Raw genomic sequence first — 17,402 nt, forward strand, 5'->3', positions numbered from 1 at the left:
GTTCATGTTCACAATACTCCTGATAATAAAAGCTCCAGAAAAGGTATGTTTGTCCTGCCCTCCCCAGCACCTATCCAGTGCTGTCAGCAGTTTTCCATGGTAAAAAATGCTGACAGACTCTCTAAAGTATCATGATTTAATAGTAACACGTAGCTTGCGGCATAGTACTTACTAGACTGGACCACTGCTTGGGTTTGCGCAGATGTTCCTGATGCAATATTGGTTAATGCCCAGGCAGCCTCAAACTGTAAAGAAGGACTGCAATAAAAAAAAGGAATTATTTTTAAATGAAACTGCATTACAATAAGTTTATATCGTATTGATGACTGATAATTCATAATACCTAGCCATGGTCTAGCTGATCCCCCAAAAAAGATTAAAGAGTTTGTGGCTCAGAAGGGCTGTCTAAAACTGGATCCATTCTATGATGTCCATATGCCATAACTAGGGGCTGTCTTCATGGAGACAATCCCTTAAAGAAAATGGAGCAAGGCATAAAACACTTACTTATCATCCGCTTCTAAGCATTTCACCAATATCGGCAGAATTCCAGATTTTATGAGGTCATCTATAGGTGGATTTCTGTCACTTGAAAGCAGCTTTCTGAAAACAGAATGAGCACATGTCAGGTAGTGAGACACCTGTCACTTCCATCAGGTATATTCAATACTGATAACATAGTAGTCCCCTTCAGAGACTTTACCTTGCAGCCTGTACGGCACTTAATTGTGTCGTTGGGTTATCACTGGTAGCATTCTAAAAATCAATGGAAAAGAGAGAAGTTACAATGTAGACTGGTATATAACAGTATCTTCGTACAGGAGGTTTACAAGCCTATTACACACTGCCAGATACAGAGAGTAAATCTACCCCAAGATTTTTAAACCACTGGAGAATTACCGGTAAGTGAAACGTGCCAGAATTTTGGCTCAATTTATTACCGTATATGTTTTATGCACCTGATTGTGGATTTTAAACACTTTTTTCCACCTTACTGGGTAAGCAGGTGTGACCTAGTGAAAAGCGGCATGACCCAAAGGGAATGTGTGAACAGAAAACTACCGTTTAATTTAATTTTCATGATAAACGTATTTTAAAAAAAGGTTTTCCATCTTACCATCTAGATTATTTATTTTTTATCATCTAAAATTCTGCACCTGATAGGTGCCACTTCTTGACCTGTACAGATCACTTTTCAGCAATCTTATCACAGGCAGGATTAGAATGAAAGGTATCACCTCTGTAGAGATAACACAAGACCCGCCATTCACAATAGGTGATATCACTGCTTATTTACTCCGTCCTGAACTCTGCACAGGTCACACGTCAGTCAATGAAGTCCCCTCCTGACCATTGTGTCTATGGCCCATGTGACTGCTGTAAAGCATATGTGTAAATGCCTCTAACAGCTCAGGCAAGATGGCTGCCCCCATATTCACGTTAGGGAAATAATAGCTTAAAGTAATCTACAATCAGAAAAAGTAAAAAGTATATAGTAAGTCAACCAAGAGGAGGCATAAAGTTAGACAAAAGAGTCTATCCCTGCACCAAGTCTGAGAGGGTGAGAATGTGATAACTGGTGTATTGAGTCTACTTCAAAGCAGTCTATATATAAGACAGTGTTAATTGATCTGCACGGAACTCATCCATAACATTCTTATACGAAAATATAAAATAAAAGTACACAGTTTCTTGACCTTATATTTATTTGAACTTGAAAGGACAAAAGGGGACAGTTGGTGGCAAAAAAAAATGCAAGGGCGGCCAGAGCCAACGTAGGACTCAATGAACGAGTATAAGAGACACTGAGAATGTTTAGTACACTTGTTCATGGAGTTCTGCTCTGTGAGCCCTTTAATTGGTTGACCTTATATACTTTTTCCACTAGGTGTCCTCCTTTATCCTCCATGTATTGTGTGGATTTTTTTATACCTTAGGCTACCTTTTTACATCTGCGTTTTGGCATTTCGCTTTTGAGATCCAGCAGAGGATCTCCAAACTGGGCCAATGCATTCTGAATGAAGTATGCTCGGTTCAGGATGCATCAGTATGCCTTCCGTTCCGTGAGCAGTTTTGTAACTGGACACAACACCGCTGCAAGCTGCGTTTTGTGTCCTGTCTGTGAAACGGAACAAACTGGATCTGGCACTAAAAACTATGTAAGTTAATGGTGACTAATGTGTTTTTTTTTAGGATGATAAAAAACCTGATCCGCCACCCACTTACTTACAACGTATTTAGTGACGGATCTGGTTTGTTCCGTTTCAATGTAACACAACCGCATCCTGATGGAACGGATCCATACTGATGAGTAATCAAAACTGAACTGATTTGGTCTGATTTTGAGATCCTCTGCCGGATCTCAAAACTGGAAACAAAACCGCTAAGGTGACCATTTGATTCTTTTATGTAAATTATTTTTAAACGAGACTCTAAAAAAGTAACATTTTAGAATGATTCTGTTGTCCTGCATGGCCACATTTTGGTGTTTATTTGTATGCATGCTTAAAGGGTTATTCCAGCTTTTTAGAAGTTTTTACATTTTCCCCTTTCCCAGCTGGACCTGTGGAGTAAAAATACTTGCACTCACTGGCTGCAGCAGCGCATTGCTGTCCTCCGCCCATGCTGCAAGTTTACATGCAGGGACTGGCGTGTACTGAAGAAGCCAGAAACTAAGCATCGGGGACCAGGTAACCATGCCCGACTCCACAGGCCCAGCAGAGTTTAAAAACTTTAAAAAGAAGCTGCAATAACCCTTTAAGAGGGACAGATATAATTTGGTCATTAACTGGCATTACTGTATATCCATTTCAAGTTTGGTCAGATTTTCTGATGTTAGGTCCTGGACAACCCCACTCTCTTGTGGGCCTTACGATCCACAGTACCTAGGATCCCAAAGAGGGCTGAGAAAAAAAATTCCACTATTAGGGGCATGTTTGTTGCAGAATTTTCTGTGAATGAAAATTTACTCCACGTATCTGATGTAAGGAGCAATCAAATTTCTGTAACAAATCTGCCATATGTGAACATACCCTGGAAGGAATATTCCAGGATTTTGTTACCGACTGCCTATCCTCAGAACAGACCAATATCTGATCGGTGGGGGTGCAACACTGCACCCCTGCCAATCAGCTGTTTCAGTGGAGCTCTGGTGCTGGCAGTTGGAGATGGAACAGCACAGCTCCATCCATTGTGTAGTGGATGGAGCTGGTAACTGCAGCGCTGCTCCCACTGACTTCAAACAAAGCAGCACTGCAGCTACCCGCTCCGTCCACTACACAACGGAGGGTGCTGTGTAGTTCCAGCGCTGGAGCTACTGCAGGACAGCTGATTGCTGGAGGTGTGGAGTATCGGACCACCACGGATCAGATACTGATGGCCTATCCTGAGGATGGACCATTAAAAACATAATCCTGGAATACCCATTAAAAGGTCGAGGTAAGTTAGCTGACTGACAGGCATCCAAGGCTGTTTTGCACATCAAACCACATCGAGACACGTACCTGTAGTATTGCTTCTAGCGTTACATTTTGCTGCAATGAGAAACAAACCTACATTAGCATTTTGTACAGTCATAAGACAATGATGCATCTTTTAATATCAATTTAATCCCTTAAAGGGAATCTGTCAGTTTCATGCCCTGAGGGCAGCATAAACTGAGACTCTGAGCAAAATGCTGGGTCACTTTTGCTAGAATCTGTAGTGAGCAGCTCCAGCAGGAGGCGAGCACAGAGTCCGCACAATACACTGCAGGAACCATGGAGCCCCCATTCATCAGCTCTCAGCTCATGGTTAATGGGGTCTTTCCCACTGTATCCACAGGACATGCTGTAAACATCAAACAGGATGGCGGATCCCAAGTAACACTTACAGATTTGAAGTCTCCATCTACATCAGAATCTTCTAAACTTTCTTCTTGGGGAACATTTCTCTTTTTCAGGAGGTGTTCATCTCTCTTGTTCTGAAAGCATAAGATTAATAAAATAGTGAACAAGTGCAAGCAGGCGGTACAAATACAAGTCAGTGTACATTGGCAGCAAACAGAAAACCAAGAACTTCGTGCCAGGTTTCTGTTCATTGCAGCTGATCCCTGGGGCTCCCTCTCAGCAGAACACCCTGTGATCCGCTTAGGGACTCATTAGGTTTGTTCTGGGTATCGAAATTTCGATACCCAATCGATACTTCGATACCGGGATTTCCATTTTTTCGATACTCGGCTGTGCCTTGCGCAGTCTAGTATCACCGAACATGAGCACGCTGCTGTCAGCACGCTCATGTTCCCTCAGCAGCACGGGGGAGAAGGAAGCAGTCTCTCTCCCCCCCCCCCCGTGCTGCTGCTGAGGAGGGGCGGGCGCACTGCGCCATCAATTATAGGACTTTTCCTGGGTCCAGACTAAGTATTAGGCTACACAGAGCGGCGCCCAGAGATGTCCCAGCACTTACTATTATTCCTGGGCGCTGCTCTGTTCGCCCTCTGTGCCCCATTACTGTCTCCTGTTCCATATGCTAATTATTATCGGAGCAATGGGGAGGAGACATCAGCGTCTCTAGTGGGCGTTCTTTCTCCGAGCTGCGCTGCGATTGGACAGCACTACAGCCAGGGAGAAGGAACGCCCACTAGAGAAGCTGATGTCTCCTCCCCATTGCTCCGATAGTAATTAGCATACGGTGCAGGAGACAGTAAAGGGGCACAGCGGGCGAATGGAGCGGCGCCCAGGAATAATAGTAAGTGCTGGGACATCTCTGGGCGCCGCTCTGAGTAGCCTAATACTTAAAGTCTGGACCCATATAAGTTCATCTTTAACACATAATACAGGAGGCAGGTGCTGGCAGCAGAATCGCATAGCCGGCACCCTGCCTCTAACAGGGAGCTGCGATCAGCGGCAGTTAACCCCTTAGGTGCGGCACCTGAAGGGTTAACTGCTGCTGATCTGCTGCCAGTACCCGCCTCCTGTATTAAATGTTAATTATCCTTGGTGGTGGCGCGCGCCCCCCCAGTATTAAAATCATTTGTGGCAGTGGCCACAGGGTCCCCTCCTTATCATTGGTGGCAGTGGCAGCTTCTGGTGGCAGTGTAATCCTGGGGCTCCGATCGGTTACCATGGCAGCCAGGACACCACTGAAGCCCTGGCTTCCATAGTCGGCTCCCTGCTGCTGTGTGCACAGAGCAGCAGGGAGAGTGTGAGGTCCTATTCACCCTAATAGAAATCTATCGAGGTGAATAGGACAAGGGATTAGAAGATCCCAGGTTCTGGCCCCTAAAGGGGGGAAATAGTTATTAAATAAAAAATGTAAAAAAAAACAACCCAAAATATTAAGTATAAATCACCCCCTTTCCCAATTTCACATATAAAATATAAAAACAATAAATAAATAAACATATCGCCATGTCAGAAAAGTCCAAACTATTAAAAGGCTTCTGTCACCCCACTAAACTTTTTTTTTTGGGGTACTTATAATCCCTATACTGCGATTTATCCATACATAATGTAATTAATCATTTTGGTTCAGTAGATACAGCAAAAAACATACTTTTATAATATGCAAATTACCTCTCTACCAGCAAGTAGGGCGGCTACTTGCTGGTAGCAGCCGCATCTCCCTCTCATAAAGAGCCCCCTCCTCATGTTAATTGACAGGGCCAGCGGACACGCTCGTTCTCTGCTGGCCCTGTCTGCATTCAAAATCTGGCGCCGGAGAGTCGGCGCAGGCGCACTGAGGGGAGGACGCTCGCTCGGCCGCTCCATCCTCAATGCACCTGCGCCGGTGACGTCACATCTACACCCGGCGCAGGCGCACTGAGGAAGGAGCTGCCCGAGCGAGCGTCCTCCCCTCAGTGCGCCGGCCCCAGATTTTGAATGCAGACAGAGAACGAGCGCGTCCGCTGGCCCTGTCAATTAACATGAGGAGGGGGCTCTTTATGAGAGGGAGATGCGGCTGCTACCAGCAAGTAGCCGCCCTACTTGCTGGTAGAGAGGTAATTTGCATATTATAAAAGTATGTTTTTTGCAGTATCTACTGAACCAAAATGATTAATTACATTATGTATGGATAAATCGCAGTATAGGGATTATAAGAACCCCCCCAAAAAAAAAGTTTAGTGGGATGACAGAAGCCCTTTAAAATATAAAAAAACAAATCTATGCGGTGAACAGAACAGAAAAAATTAATAAAAACTGCACGATTCGCCATTTTTTTAAAAAAAGCGGAGTGCATTTGGTTTTGTTTGTTTTATTTTTTTCATGTGGTATCGAGTATCGCAATACTTTTTTATGGCATCGAGATCGAATCAAAAATTTGGTATCGCAACAACTCTAGGACTCAACAATAAAAGGACTGTCCAAAGCAGAGAACCCTTTAAAATAATTTAATAGTGGCATTTAGAGAGGACCTGCCACCTCGCCTGTCATGCCTGCATTAACCATGCGACAACAATTCTGGAGCATCTCTTCTTATAGCGGTTGTGTGCGGTATTCTCTATTATTATAAATGGATAATAGTATTTCCTATAAATAACCCTACTCTGTTTCCATTCCCTTTGTTAAATGTATGCGTCTCTGCACAATCTGCTACTGACAGCACTGACTGGACAGTGTAAGACTGTGCACGGACACCCCCAAACGGCAGACCACTGTTGAAATGCGTTGCATGCTTATTACCATTACAGTGTAAACGCGGGGTAGAGCTGCTTACCAGATTAAGTTGTGCTAGTCAGGCACAACTCTGATGATGGCATATCAGCTCAATCCCTCCAACTTGTAGTGGCTGCTCCCTCCTGCTCGAGAATCCAACTGTGGTCCCGAAAACAATATTGAAGAGTTTAAAAATAAAGAAGCAGGTTGACGGGGCGCTGCTATACTTACAAGGTGTTGATTTTTAAAAGGGTTTTCTGAGACTAATACTGATGACCAATCCTCAAGGTTAGGTCAACGGTATCTGATCGGTGGGGGTCCGACACCCAGGCCTCCGCTGATCAGCTGTTTGAGAAGGCAGCAGCTCTCTCAGCTTGTCCCGTGCTAGTGACGTCACGTTCCTTGATTACGTGGCCTAGGTACAGCTCAGCCCCATAGGAGTGAATGGGGCTGAGCGCGATACCAAGCACAGCCGCTATATAATGTACAGCGCTGTGCTTGGTAAGCTGCGGCGCTCACAGGAACGGGGGTCCCGGTGTCAGACCCCCACAGATCAGATACTGATGACCTCCCTCTTACCACTACCAAAACTTTCTATTGAGGGAGGGGGGTGTTACGTATATATATGCCAGGAGATTTTTGATGATTGCCTAAGAGGGAACCATTGTAAAATAAACTCTATACGCTTTACATTACCTTTCGTAGCTCTATGGTTACTTCATTTCTGTGTCTTCTCATAGTCTAAAAATAAAATAGGATAACGTTAATTCACTGAACAAAATGTAAAACAAGAAGATTGAAAAATAACTTAAAAAAACACCCCACACTAATCAGCAACTCATCCACTACGACAAGAGCCAGATAACCTCCTAGGAGCCCAGAACTACTGAAGGTTCCCTCACTCATTTCTGACCGTCTACCAGCAAATCTGCCTTAAGGATGCCATTTTAGAAAGATGTCGGACCAGTTCTTTATACATATGATGCGGATTCACAAAGTACACAGCATGTGATGTGATCGTTTGAAACGTTCTCGAATGTAATCTCCCCGTAGCACATGAGTTCACCAAACTAAAGGGGAGGTAGGAGCGATGCCCCTGATCATAGGAGGAGGTGCCTGGCAGCATACAACTTCGTCTAGCCAAGGTGACTCACGTCAGAACAATATTTCCTAAAAGCGCAATATTCTACATTTCGGCATTACACGGCGCTCCTGGCAGCAGCGCACTCCAGGGAGATTTGCTCTGAGACATGCCTGACATATCTGAAGGAACAAGAATAGCAGAGCTGCACAGAACGATCGTATGTCGGTCGTACACACGGACCTGAAGATTACATGGGTGGCCACATGACAGAGGAGTGCCATTCTTTAGTCATTAACCCTTCTTGTACTATGGACACCTTTAGGCGTCCGGGTGAATCTCAATGACCCTTCTTAGATGTAGCTGCAAGCTAAATAATCTCAAACCAAACAGTCATATTTCTAGATAGCTGTATAATTAAAGGGGTAGTCTGAAAGTCTGACCAAAGGGGAGGGGTGTAAATGTCGGTGCTTACCTAATCTACATCTTCCCTGTACTTTATTTCAATTGGACTCTCCTGACCAGTTTCCACCATTTAGACCAGTCCCTCTGGTTTGTTTCCATCCTGTATGTAGCACTTCCTGTTGCTGTATCCAACCAAACCCATGATGCACTTCTTTCTCTGCCACAGCTCCAGCACCGCCCCTAACTACCAGCTAGTTACACAGACACTCCCCTTTTAGGGACACACCCATGGACATAATATCACACTCCTCAATAGCGACTGAAGCGAGACAGACAACTTTTCACATGTTGCTATACCATATCAAAAGTTTTCCCAAGTAAAGGGACTTTAATTAAATAAACCCCCGGCCCCCAACTGCAAATGAGCTTCTAGGAGCAACGGGGGCGTTGCCGTTACACCTAGAGACTCTGCTCTTTGCCACTCCTGAACCCTCTGCACTTTACAGGGCTAGGTGTGATGATGTTTACACTGCCTGGCCCTGTCATCTGGAACCAACACAGATGCCTTCACAGGGCTCCAGATGGCAACCAAAATGGTCGCCAATGCGACTTAGAATTTACAGATGGCGACAAGAATTTTTAGTCTTGTCGCCATTTGCGACTAGACACCCCGCCGCAGCTCTGCAGTTGAATACAGCGGCGGGCACAGCACTGGTCTTCTCAGCAGCGCAGTGGAGAAGGAGTCTCTCCCTCCCCCCTGTACTGCTGCTACGGCCGCCAATAAGAAGAGAGACGGGAGGAGGAGGGGAGGGGCTGTGGCCACTGAGCCACCAATAAAGATAACTGACCTGTTAATACAAATACAGGAGGCAGGTGCCGGAATCAAATAGCCGGCACCCGACCTCTATGACAGGGAGCTGCGATCCGCTGCAGTTAACCCCTCAGGTGCGGTACTTGCGGTATTTGTATTAACAGGTCAGTTATCTTCATTGGTGGCGCAATGCGCCCCCCCCCCAGTATAATAAACATTGGTGGCGCAGTGGGCAGTGCCAATGAGGGTTAAAAAAATAACAAAAAAAATAACTCACCTCCTCCAATTGATCGCGTAGCTGCCGGTCTCCTGTTCTTTCTTCAGGACCTGTGGTGACGTCACTGAGCACAGTGATATCACCACAGGTCCTTTGACAGGTCCTGAATAAAGAACAGGAGACCGGCTGCTATGCGATCAATTGGAGGAGGTGAGTTAATTTATTTTTTAATTTTTTAACCCTCATTGGCACTGCCCACTGCGCCACCAATGTTTATTAAACTGGGGTGTTGGGGGGGGGGGGCGCACTGCACCACCAATGTTTATTATACTGGGGTGTATATAATGTTTATTATATTGACCTTCTACTAAGCATTCTGTATTAAAGAATGCTACTATTTTCCCTTATAACCATGTTATAAGGGAAAATAATACAGTGAAAAGACTGTCACCTAGCAACCATGCGTGAAAATCGCACTGCATCCGCACTCGCTTGCGGATGCTTGCGATTTTCACGCAGCCCCATTAACTTCTACGGGGCCTGCATTGCGTGAAAAACGCACAACAGAGCATGCTGTGATTTTCACGCAACGCACAAGTGATGCGTGAAAATCACCGCTCATGTGCACAGCCCCATAGAAGTGAATGGGTCCGGATTCAGTGCGGGTGCAATGCGTTCACCTCACACATTGCACCCGCGCGGAAATCTCGCCCATGTGAAAGGGGCCTAAGGGTGAAAAGGACAAGGGTTCCAGCCCCTAAGGGGGCTAATGGTAAGTAAAAAAAACAAAACACTAAGGCCTCATGCACACGACCGTATTTTTTTGCGGTCCGCAAAACGGGGTTCCGTTTTCCCGTGATCCGTGACCGTTTTTTCGTCCGTGGGTCTTCCTTGATTTTTGGAGGATCCACGGACATGAAAAAAAAGTCGTTTTGGTGTCCGCCTGGCCGTGCGGAGCCAAACGGATCCGTCCTGAATTACAATGCAAGTCAATGGGGACGGATCCGTTTGACGTTGACACAATATGGTGCCATTTCAAACGGATCCGTCCCCATTGACTTTCAATGTAAAGTCAGGAGTCCCTTTTATACCATCGGATCGGAGTTTTCTCCAATCCGATGGTATATTTTAACTTGAAGCGTCCCCATCACCATGGGAACGCCTCTATGTTAGAATATACTGTCGGATATGAGTTAGATCGTGAAACCTAATTTCCGACAGTATATTCTAACACAGAAGCGTTCCCATGGTGATGGGGACGCTTCTAGTTAGAATACACTACAAACTGTGTACAAGACTGCCCCCTGCTGCCTGGCAGCACCCGATCTCTTACAGGGGGCCGTGATCAGCACAATTAACCCCTCAAGTGCCGCACCTGAAGGGGTTAATTGTACTATCATATCCCCTGTAAGAGATCAGGGCTGCCAGGCAGCAGGGGGCAGACCCCCCCCTCTCCAGTTTGAATATCATTGGTGGCCAGTGCGGCCCCCCCGCCTTCCTCCCTCTATTCTAATAATTCGTTGGTGGCACAGAGTGCGCCCCCCCCCCCTCCTCCATCTATTGTAATAAATCGTTGGTGGCACAGTGTGCGCCCCTCCCTCCCTCTATTGTAATAAATCGTTGGTGGCACAGTGTGCGCCCATCGACACCCCCTCCCTCTATAGCATTAACAACATTGGTGGCCAGTGTGCGGCCTCCCCCCCCCCCCCCCCCCGATCATTTGTGGCAGCGGGTTACTAGCAATAGTACAATAGTAAAAGGTTCATACTTACCTGGGAGCTGCGATGTTCGTGTCCGGCCGGGAGCTCCTCCTACTGGTAAGTGACAGTTCATTTAGCAATGCGCCGCACAGACCTGAGGCTGTCACTTACCAGTAGGTGGAGCTCCCGGCCGGACACGAACATCGCAGCAGCAGGTAAGTATGAATCTTCTACTATTGTACTATTGCTAAGTAACCATGGCAACCAGGACTGTAGTAGCGTCCTGGTTGCCATGGTTACCGATCGGAGCCCCAGCGATTAAACTGGGACTCCGATCGGAACTCCGCTGCCACCAATGATTGGGGGGGGGGGGGGGGGGGGAAGATGGGAGGCCGCACACTGGCCACCAATGTTGTTAATGCTATAGAGGGAGGGGGGGGGGGCCGATGGGGGGCACACACTGTGCCACCAACGAATTATTACAATAGAGGGAGGGGGGGGGGCGCACACTGTGCCACCAACGAATTATTACAATAGAGGGAGGGGGGGGGGGGGGTCTGCCCCCTGCTGCCTGGCAGCCCTGATCTCTTACAGGGGGATATGATAGTACAATTAACCCTTTCAGGTGCCGCACCTGAAGGGGTTAATTGTGCTGATCACGGCCCCCTGTAAGAGATCGGGTGCTGCCAGGCAGCAGGGGGCAGTCTTGTACACAGTTTGTAGTGTATTCTAACTAGAAGCGTCCCCATCACCATGGGAACGCTTCTGTGTTAGAATATACTGTCGGTTCTGAGTTTTCACGAAGTGAAAACTCAGCTTTGAAAAAGCTTTATGCAGACGGATCTTCGGATCCGTCTGTATAAAAACTAACCTACGGCCACGGATCACGGACACGGATGCCAATCTTGTGTGCATCCGTGTTCTTTCACGGACCCATTGACTTGAATGGGTCCGTGAACCGTTGGCCGTGAAAAAAATAGGACACGGCCAGGAAACACGGATCACGGATGCGGCTGCAAAACGGTGCATTTTCCGATTTTTCCACGGACCCATTGAAAGTAAAAACGGCCCTACAAGAACGCATTGCATTGCGGCCCTGATCAGCATAGCGTTGTCACAATAGCAAAATTTTGATTCAGTTTCGATTTGGCGACTAAAAATTTGATTTGGCTCCTAAATTTTTCAGTTCAGGAGCCAATGGCTACTAGGTATTTTTTTTAGTCTGGAGCACTGCAAAAATCGCGGATGCGGTGCGATTTTCACGCATGGTTGCTAGGTGACAGTCTATTCACTGTATTATTTTCCCTTATAACATGGTTATAAGGGAAAATAATAGCATTCTGAATACAGAATGCTTAGTAGGTGATCAATTGATGGTTAAAAAAAAATAAAAAAATTAACTCGCCTTCTTCTTTTGCTCGTGTAGCTCCGGGTCTCTTCTTTACTTCTCAAAAGATGAACTATCGGATAGGACCTGTGGTGACGTCAGATCACATGCTCCAATCACATGGTCCATCACCACAGTGATGTACCATGTGATTGGAGCATGTGATCTGACGTCACCAAAGGTCCTTTAGCCGATCTTTACTTCTCAAAAGATGAACTAAGAGACCCGGAGCTACACGAGCAAAAGAAGAAGGCGAGTTAATTTATTTTTTTTTAACCCTCAATTGATCACCTACTATGCATTCTGTATTCAGAATGCTATTATTTTCCCTTATAACCATGTTATAAGGGAAAATAATACAATCTACAGAACACCGATCCCAAGCCCGAACTTCTGTGAAGAAGTTCGGGTTTGGGTACCAAACATGCGTGATTTTTCTCACGCGAGTGCAAAACGCATTACAATGTTTTGCACTCGCGCGGAAAAATCGCGGGTGTTCCCGCAATGCACCCGTACATTTTTCCGCAACGCCCGTGTGAAAGAGGCCTAAGGCTACTTTCACACTTGCGGCAGTGTGATCTGGCAAGCAGCCGGATCCGCCGATCTGGATGTGACTGAAAGCATTTGAGAGACGCATCCGGATGCGGATCCGTCTCACAAATGCATTGCAAGAACGAATCCATCTCTCTGCTTGTCATGCGGACAGACGGATCTGTATTGTATTTTTTTTACACATTTTTACCGGTCTGCGCGGACAGATCCTGCATTCCGGTATTTTGAATGCCGGATCTGGCACTAATACATTCCTATGGGGAAAAATGCCGGATCCGGCATTCAGGCAAGTCTGAAAACATGCTGCGGTTTTATCTTTTGCCTGATCAGTCAAAATGACGGAACTGAAGACATCCTGAACGGATTACTCTCCATTCAGAATGCATGGGGATATGACGGATCAGTTCTTTTCCGGTATAGAGCCCCTGTGACGGAACTCTATGCCGGAAAAGAAAACCGCTAGTGTGAAAGTAGCCTAAAATATTAAGTTTAAATCCCCCCCTTTCCCAATTTTACATATAAAATATATAAACAATAAATAAATAAACATATTACATAGCGCTGCGTCCGAAAAGTCCAAACTATTAAATTAAAAAATATCTCCTATGCGGTGAGCATTCGCCATTTTTTAGTCACCTTGTCACCCCAAAAAATAGGATAGGACTGTTCTATTATGGGCCGAATGTTTTATAAAATGCGAAATGCACGCAGCTTTTTTTTGGTGTTTTTATTTTTTTATGCCCGGTATTGAGTATCGCAATACTTTATGGTGACGAAAGCGAATCAAAATGTTGGTATCGAAACAACCCTACACCGATCTGATCGGCATAGCGTTGTCACGATACCAAAATTTGGGTTTCGATTTGGCGACTAAAAATTGAATTTGGCTCCTAAATTTTTCAGTTCAGGAGCCAATGGCTATTTTTTTTAGTCTGGAGCACTGCTTCAGCTGCCAAGGGCACATGTAACATGTCGGCCAGTGTCATAGGTACAAATCTGCCCCTTCAAGTTTCTCTCTACATACGGCTACAAGAGCAGGCCGCAGTGTCCATTGCCATGCGTCAGCCACCTGCTTAGAGGGCAGCACTGACTGGGAGATCTACCTCTGCCCTGAAAACACGCTGGATTTAAGGCGACAAGTTACTGTATACTGAAGGTAAGTGTCCTGTAAGTCTACCTACCTAGGCTCAAGAGCTGATTGTTGTCTTTTAGAGGTTTGTTGAAAGGCCCAAGTGCAATGGTGCATCTCCTCCTCCCCGAGATCATAACCAGCACCTAAAAACCTTGTGATATATGTCGACACTCCGCAACCCCCCTCCGAATAGCATAACCACTCCATTACAAGCTTACAGGAACCGCTTAGGTCCCAGTGTGAAGCCAGAAGTATGCAAGGAATGTATGGAGCATTTGTTCATATTGGAGGCTGAAAGTCTGACAGTCGGAGAGTAACCCACGACGGGGAGATCTGTTACAGGAACATGCCGCCTGGACCGAGCCTGACCGAGGGGGACACAGCGGACAGGCTTACTTGGATGGCGATGGATGCCTGTGCCCGATATTCAGGGCCCACAGATATAACTTACAGAGATGTGGCATCTCTATATCCAGGCTGCAAACATAACCACTTGGGATATGGGGGATGGGGGGCAGGTTTACAGAAAACTGCCTATTTCAGGACTGCCATTTTATTACTGGACGGGAGTGCGCTATTCCAGCCTGTAGAAAAACATCCATTAGAGTGGTTGTCCCATGACAGCAGCTTTTCTTCGCCCCAACTTTATAGGGATACATGACTGATTGTCAGGGGTTCGACCACTGGAACCCCTGACGATCACTAGAATGGGGCCTGTTTCCCCCCGTTAGAATAGATCTGCAGAGACACATGCGAGTCCACTGCTCCATTCAAGTCTATGGGACTGCTGGAGACAGCTGAGCCCTGGCAGGCCCATAGAGTTGAATGGAGTCGGAAACACGGCCCACAGAGGGATCACACATATATACCCTTACCTAGGGCTGGGCGATTATGGGGGACGACGACTCATTTTAACTTTATGGACGATTATTGATTATAATCTCTTTTTTTTTTTTTTTCCTGGCAATAACTTTTTTTTTTCTTCCTGTCTAGGTGGACTGGGGAGTGAAGGGTGTATAATTTATATGGAGGCAAGTATACAATGTATATACAGGCGGGACTGGAGCAGGGTATATAATCTCTCCTCCAGTCCTCCCTACAGATAAGTAGACCAAGTTGCAGGTAAGCCGACCCGGTATCAGTATGGCAGGTAAGTACACCAGGTGCCACTACTACAGGTGCCCTCCAGTCCACCAGCTATTGTCCAGGACGACAATGGCACAATATGTGATGGAGAGCGCTCCCCCACATGGTGCTGGGGCTCAGCGTAGTTATGCCAGCCCCGGTCCCGAGGGTCTTTGAGCTGCAGCCACTAATGTCTCCTGATGCTCCAACCACCCGATACCCATTGGCTGACAAGGACGCAGGAAGTATTGCGCTCCACTGCCCGCCATGTGCAGCTCTCTGCAGCCTTCACTATTCATCCAGGGCGGGCGGAAGGAACTTAAATGTCGTGCAGATGCTGTGCTGATTCAGCACTCCAAAAAAATATATGACATGTCATATTTATTTGTGGTGTGGAATAACGGAAAGAAACACCACGGAAGCACTCCGTAGTTCTTCCGATGCTCCGTTCCTTATCTCCGGAATTGCGGACCCATTCAAGTGAATGGGTCCACATTTGTGATGCATGGTACACACGGCTGGCAGCCGTAGATTGACGAGCCGCCATTTGCAGGCCGCAATGCGGCCACGGCCGCCCAACGGCCGTGTGCATGAGGCCAAACAGACAGCGAATTAATTTGATTAATCATGCAGTCCTAACCTATGGGAAAACCCATTTAAATAGTTACCATAATAGTCTATAGGAGATGGATGACGCTATGAGGCATCGGTCACAGCCGCCATTTCACATGTCCGAGCTTCTTCCGGTGCAAGCCGTTGCAGATTCTGGATTTCCAAAGGAGGCCACCACTGTTATTACAGAGACATCGATCCCCAGAGAAAGTGGTCTTAAATACACAGTACATGGTGCTAATACCCCCTGAAATCTCGCTCACATATGGAGGAGACCAAGTACAGCTGAAGACAGGAAGCATTTGGTCATGTTCATACCTAGCTTTACTAGTATAGATTCCAAACTTAGGATAGTACAGATCAGCGTCTGGTCTTTAAATAGACGTCCATATCAATTTCCCCTCCATGATCCAACATCATAGGTGTGAGCCGTTACTAATGACTTACACAGACGCCGGCCAAGTGCAGGGAGAACAGGGCTAAATAATCATTTCCTCTGCGGCCCGATGCCGCAGATTTCACTTAGCCTCAATAATCCGGAAGCACCGCCGTGTCTGAAATACACAAGGTCAAGGGTGCGGGCGCCTAAAAGTCCCATCTGCGCCTAAACCAAAGGCATCAACTATGGAGCAAACCAGTGAAGTCACCGCCGCACTGCCTGGGGAAGTCACCCACGTACCCAATAATCTGCCAATTTAATGTTTTCCTGATAATATGTTGCATGAAATCATTCAAACCTTATATGGAGCTGTGTAAGGCTACTTTCACACTTGCGTTTTGGGCCGATCCATCATGGATCTGCAAAAACTGATCTGTTAAAATAATACAACCGCATGCATCCATCATGAACGGATCCGTTTGTATTATCTATAACATAGTCAAGACGGATCAGTCATTAACTCCATTGACAGTCAATAAGGGATGGATCCGTTTTCTATTGTGCCAGATAAAACTGATCCGTCCCCATTGACTTACATTGTGTGTCAGGACGGATCCGTTTGGCTCAGTTTCGTCAAGCAGGCAGCGTTTTGGTGTCCGCCTCCAGAGCGGAATGGAGACTGATCGGAGGCAAACTGATGCATTCTGAGCGGATCCTTTTTCATTCAGAATGCATTAGGGCAAAACTGATCCGTTTTGGATCGCTTGTGAGAGCCCTGAACGGATCTCACAAACGGAAAGCCAAAACGCCAGTGTGAAAGTAGCCTAACATCAAGCCTACTGCAATACAATGGCAGCACAGGAACACTACATCATACAGTACCTGTCAATAAGCTGTCAGCAGACACAACCCTAATCAACTGCTTCAGCAGCAGCAATGTTACAGCTGGGGCAGAAACTAATGGCATGTCCTGCAGGTTAAAGGGAATGTTTCAATAGAAAACAACCTATTGTTTAAATCAATTTTTTTTTGTTTTAAACTTTTTTTTTTTAAATCCTGCAGTTTTCACACTGGCCAATCAGCCCAATAATGGACACCACTTCTGGGGCGATACCAATCACTTCACAGCAGTCATATCATCATGGGCAAGGTTAGAAGGACATATCTACTATTCCAGGCATGCTCAACCTGCGGCCCTCCAGCTGGTGTAAAACTACAACTCCCACAATGCCCTGCTGTAGGCTGTTTGGGCATGCTGGGAGTTGTCGTTTTGCAACAGCTGAAGGGCCAAAGGTTGAGCATGCCTGTACTATTCAAAATGATATCACAGCTTATCTACTCCCCTCATGACCTCTGCACAGGTCACAGA

General features: G+C 46.2%; 1 protein-coding gene across 1 annotated transcript in view; it reads right to left on the reverse strand.

The window, feature by feature from the left end:
* Positions 1-17,402, reverse strand: part of KPNA3 (karyopherin subunit alpha 3) — a 46,095-nt gene that overhangs the window by 17,129 nt on the left and 11,564 nt on the right. The window contains exons 2-7 of the mRNA XM_040426030.1: positions 7,329-7,373; positions 3,872-3,961; positions 3,504-3,533; positions 704-756; positions 508-603; positions 173-258 (exon numbers count right to left, since the gene is read on the reverse strand). Of these exons, the coding sequence (XP_040281964.1) occupies positions 173-258; positions 508-603; positions 704-756; positions 3,504-3,533; positions 3,872-3,961; positions 7,329-7,373 (400 nt within the window). The remainder of the gene's footprint in view (positions 1-172; positions 259-507; positions 604-703; positions 757-3,503; positions 3,534-3,871; positions 3,962-7,328; positions 7,374-17,402) is intronic.

This window comes from Bufo bufo, chromosome 3 (genome assembly GCF_905171765.1).
Source record: "Bufo bufo chromosome 3, aBufBuf1.1, whole genome shotgun sequence".
In the NCBI taxonomy this organism is placed as follows: Eukaryota; Metazoa; Chordata; class Amphibia; order Anura; family Bufonidae; genus Bufo; species Bufo bufo.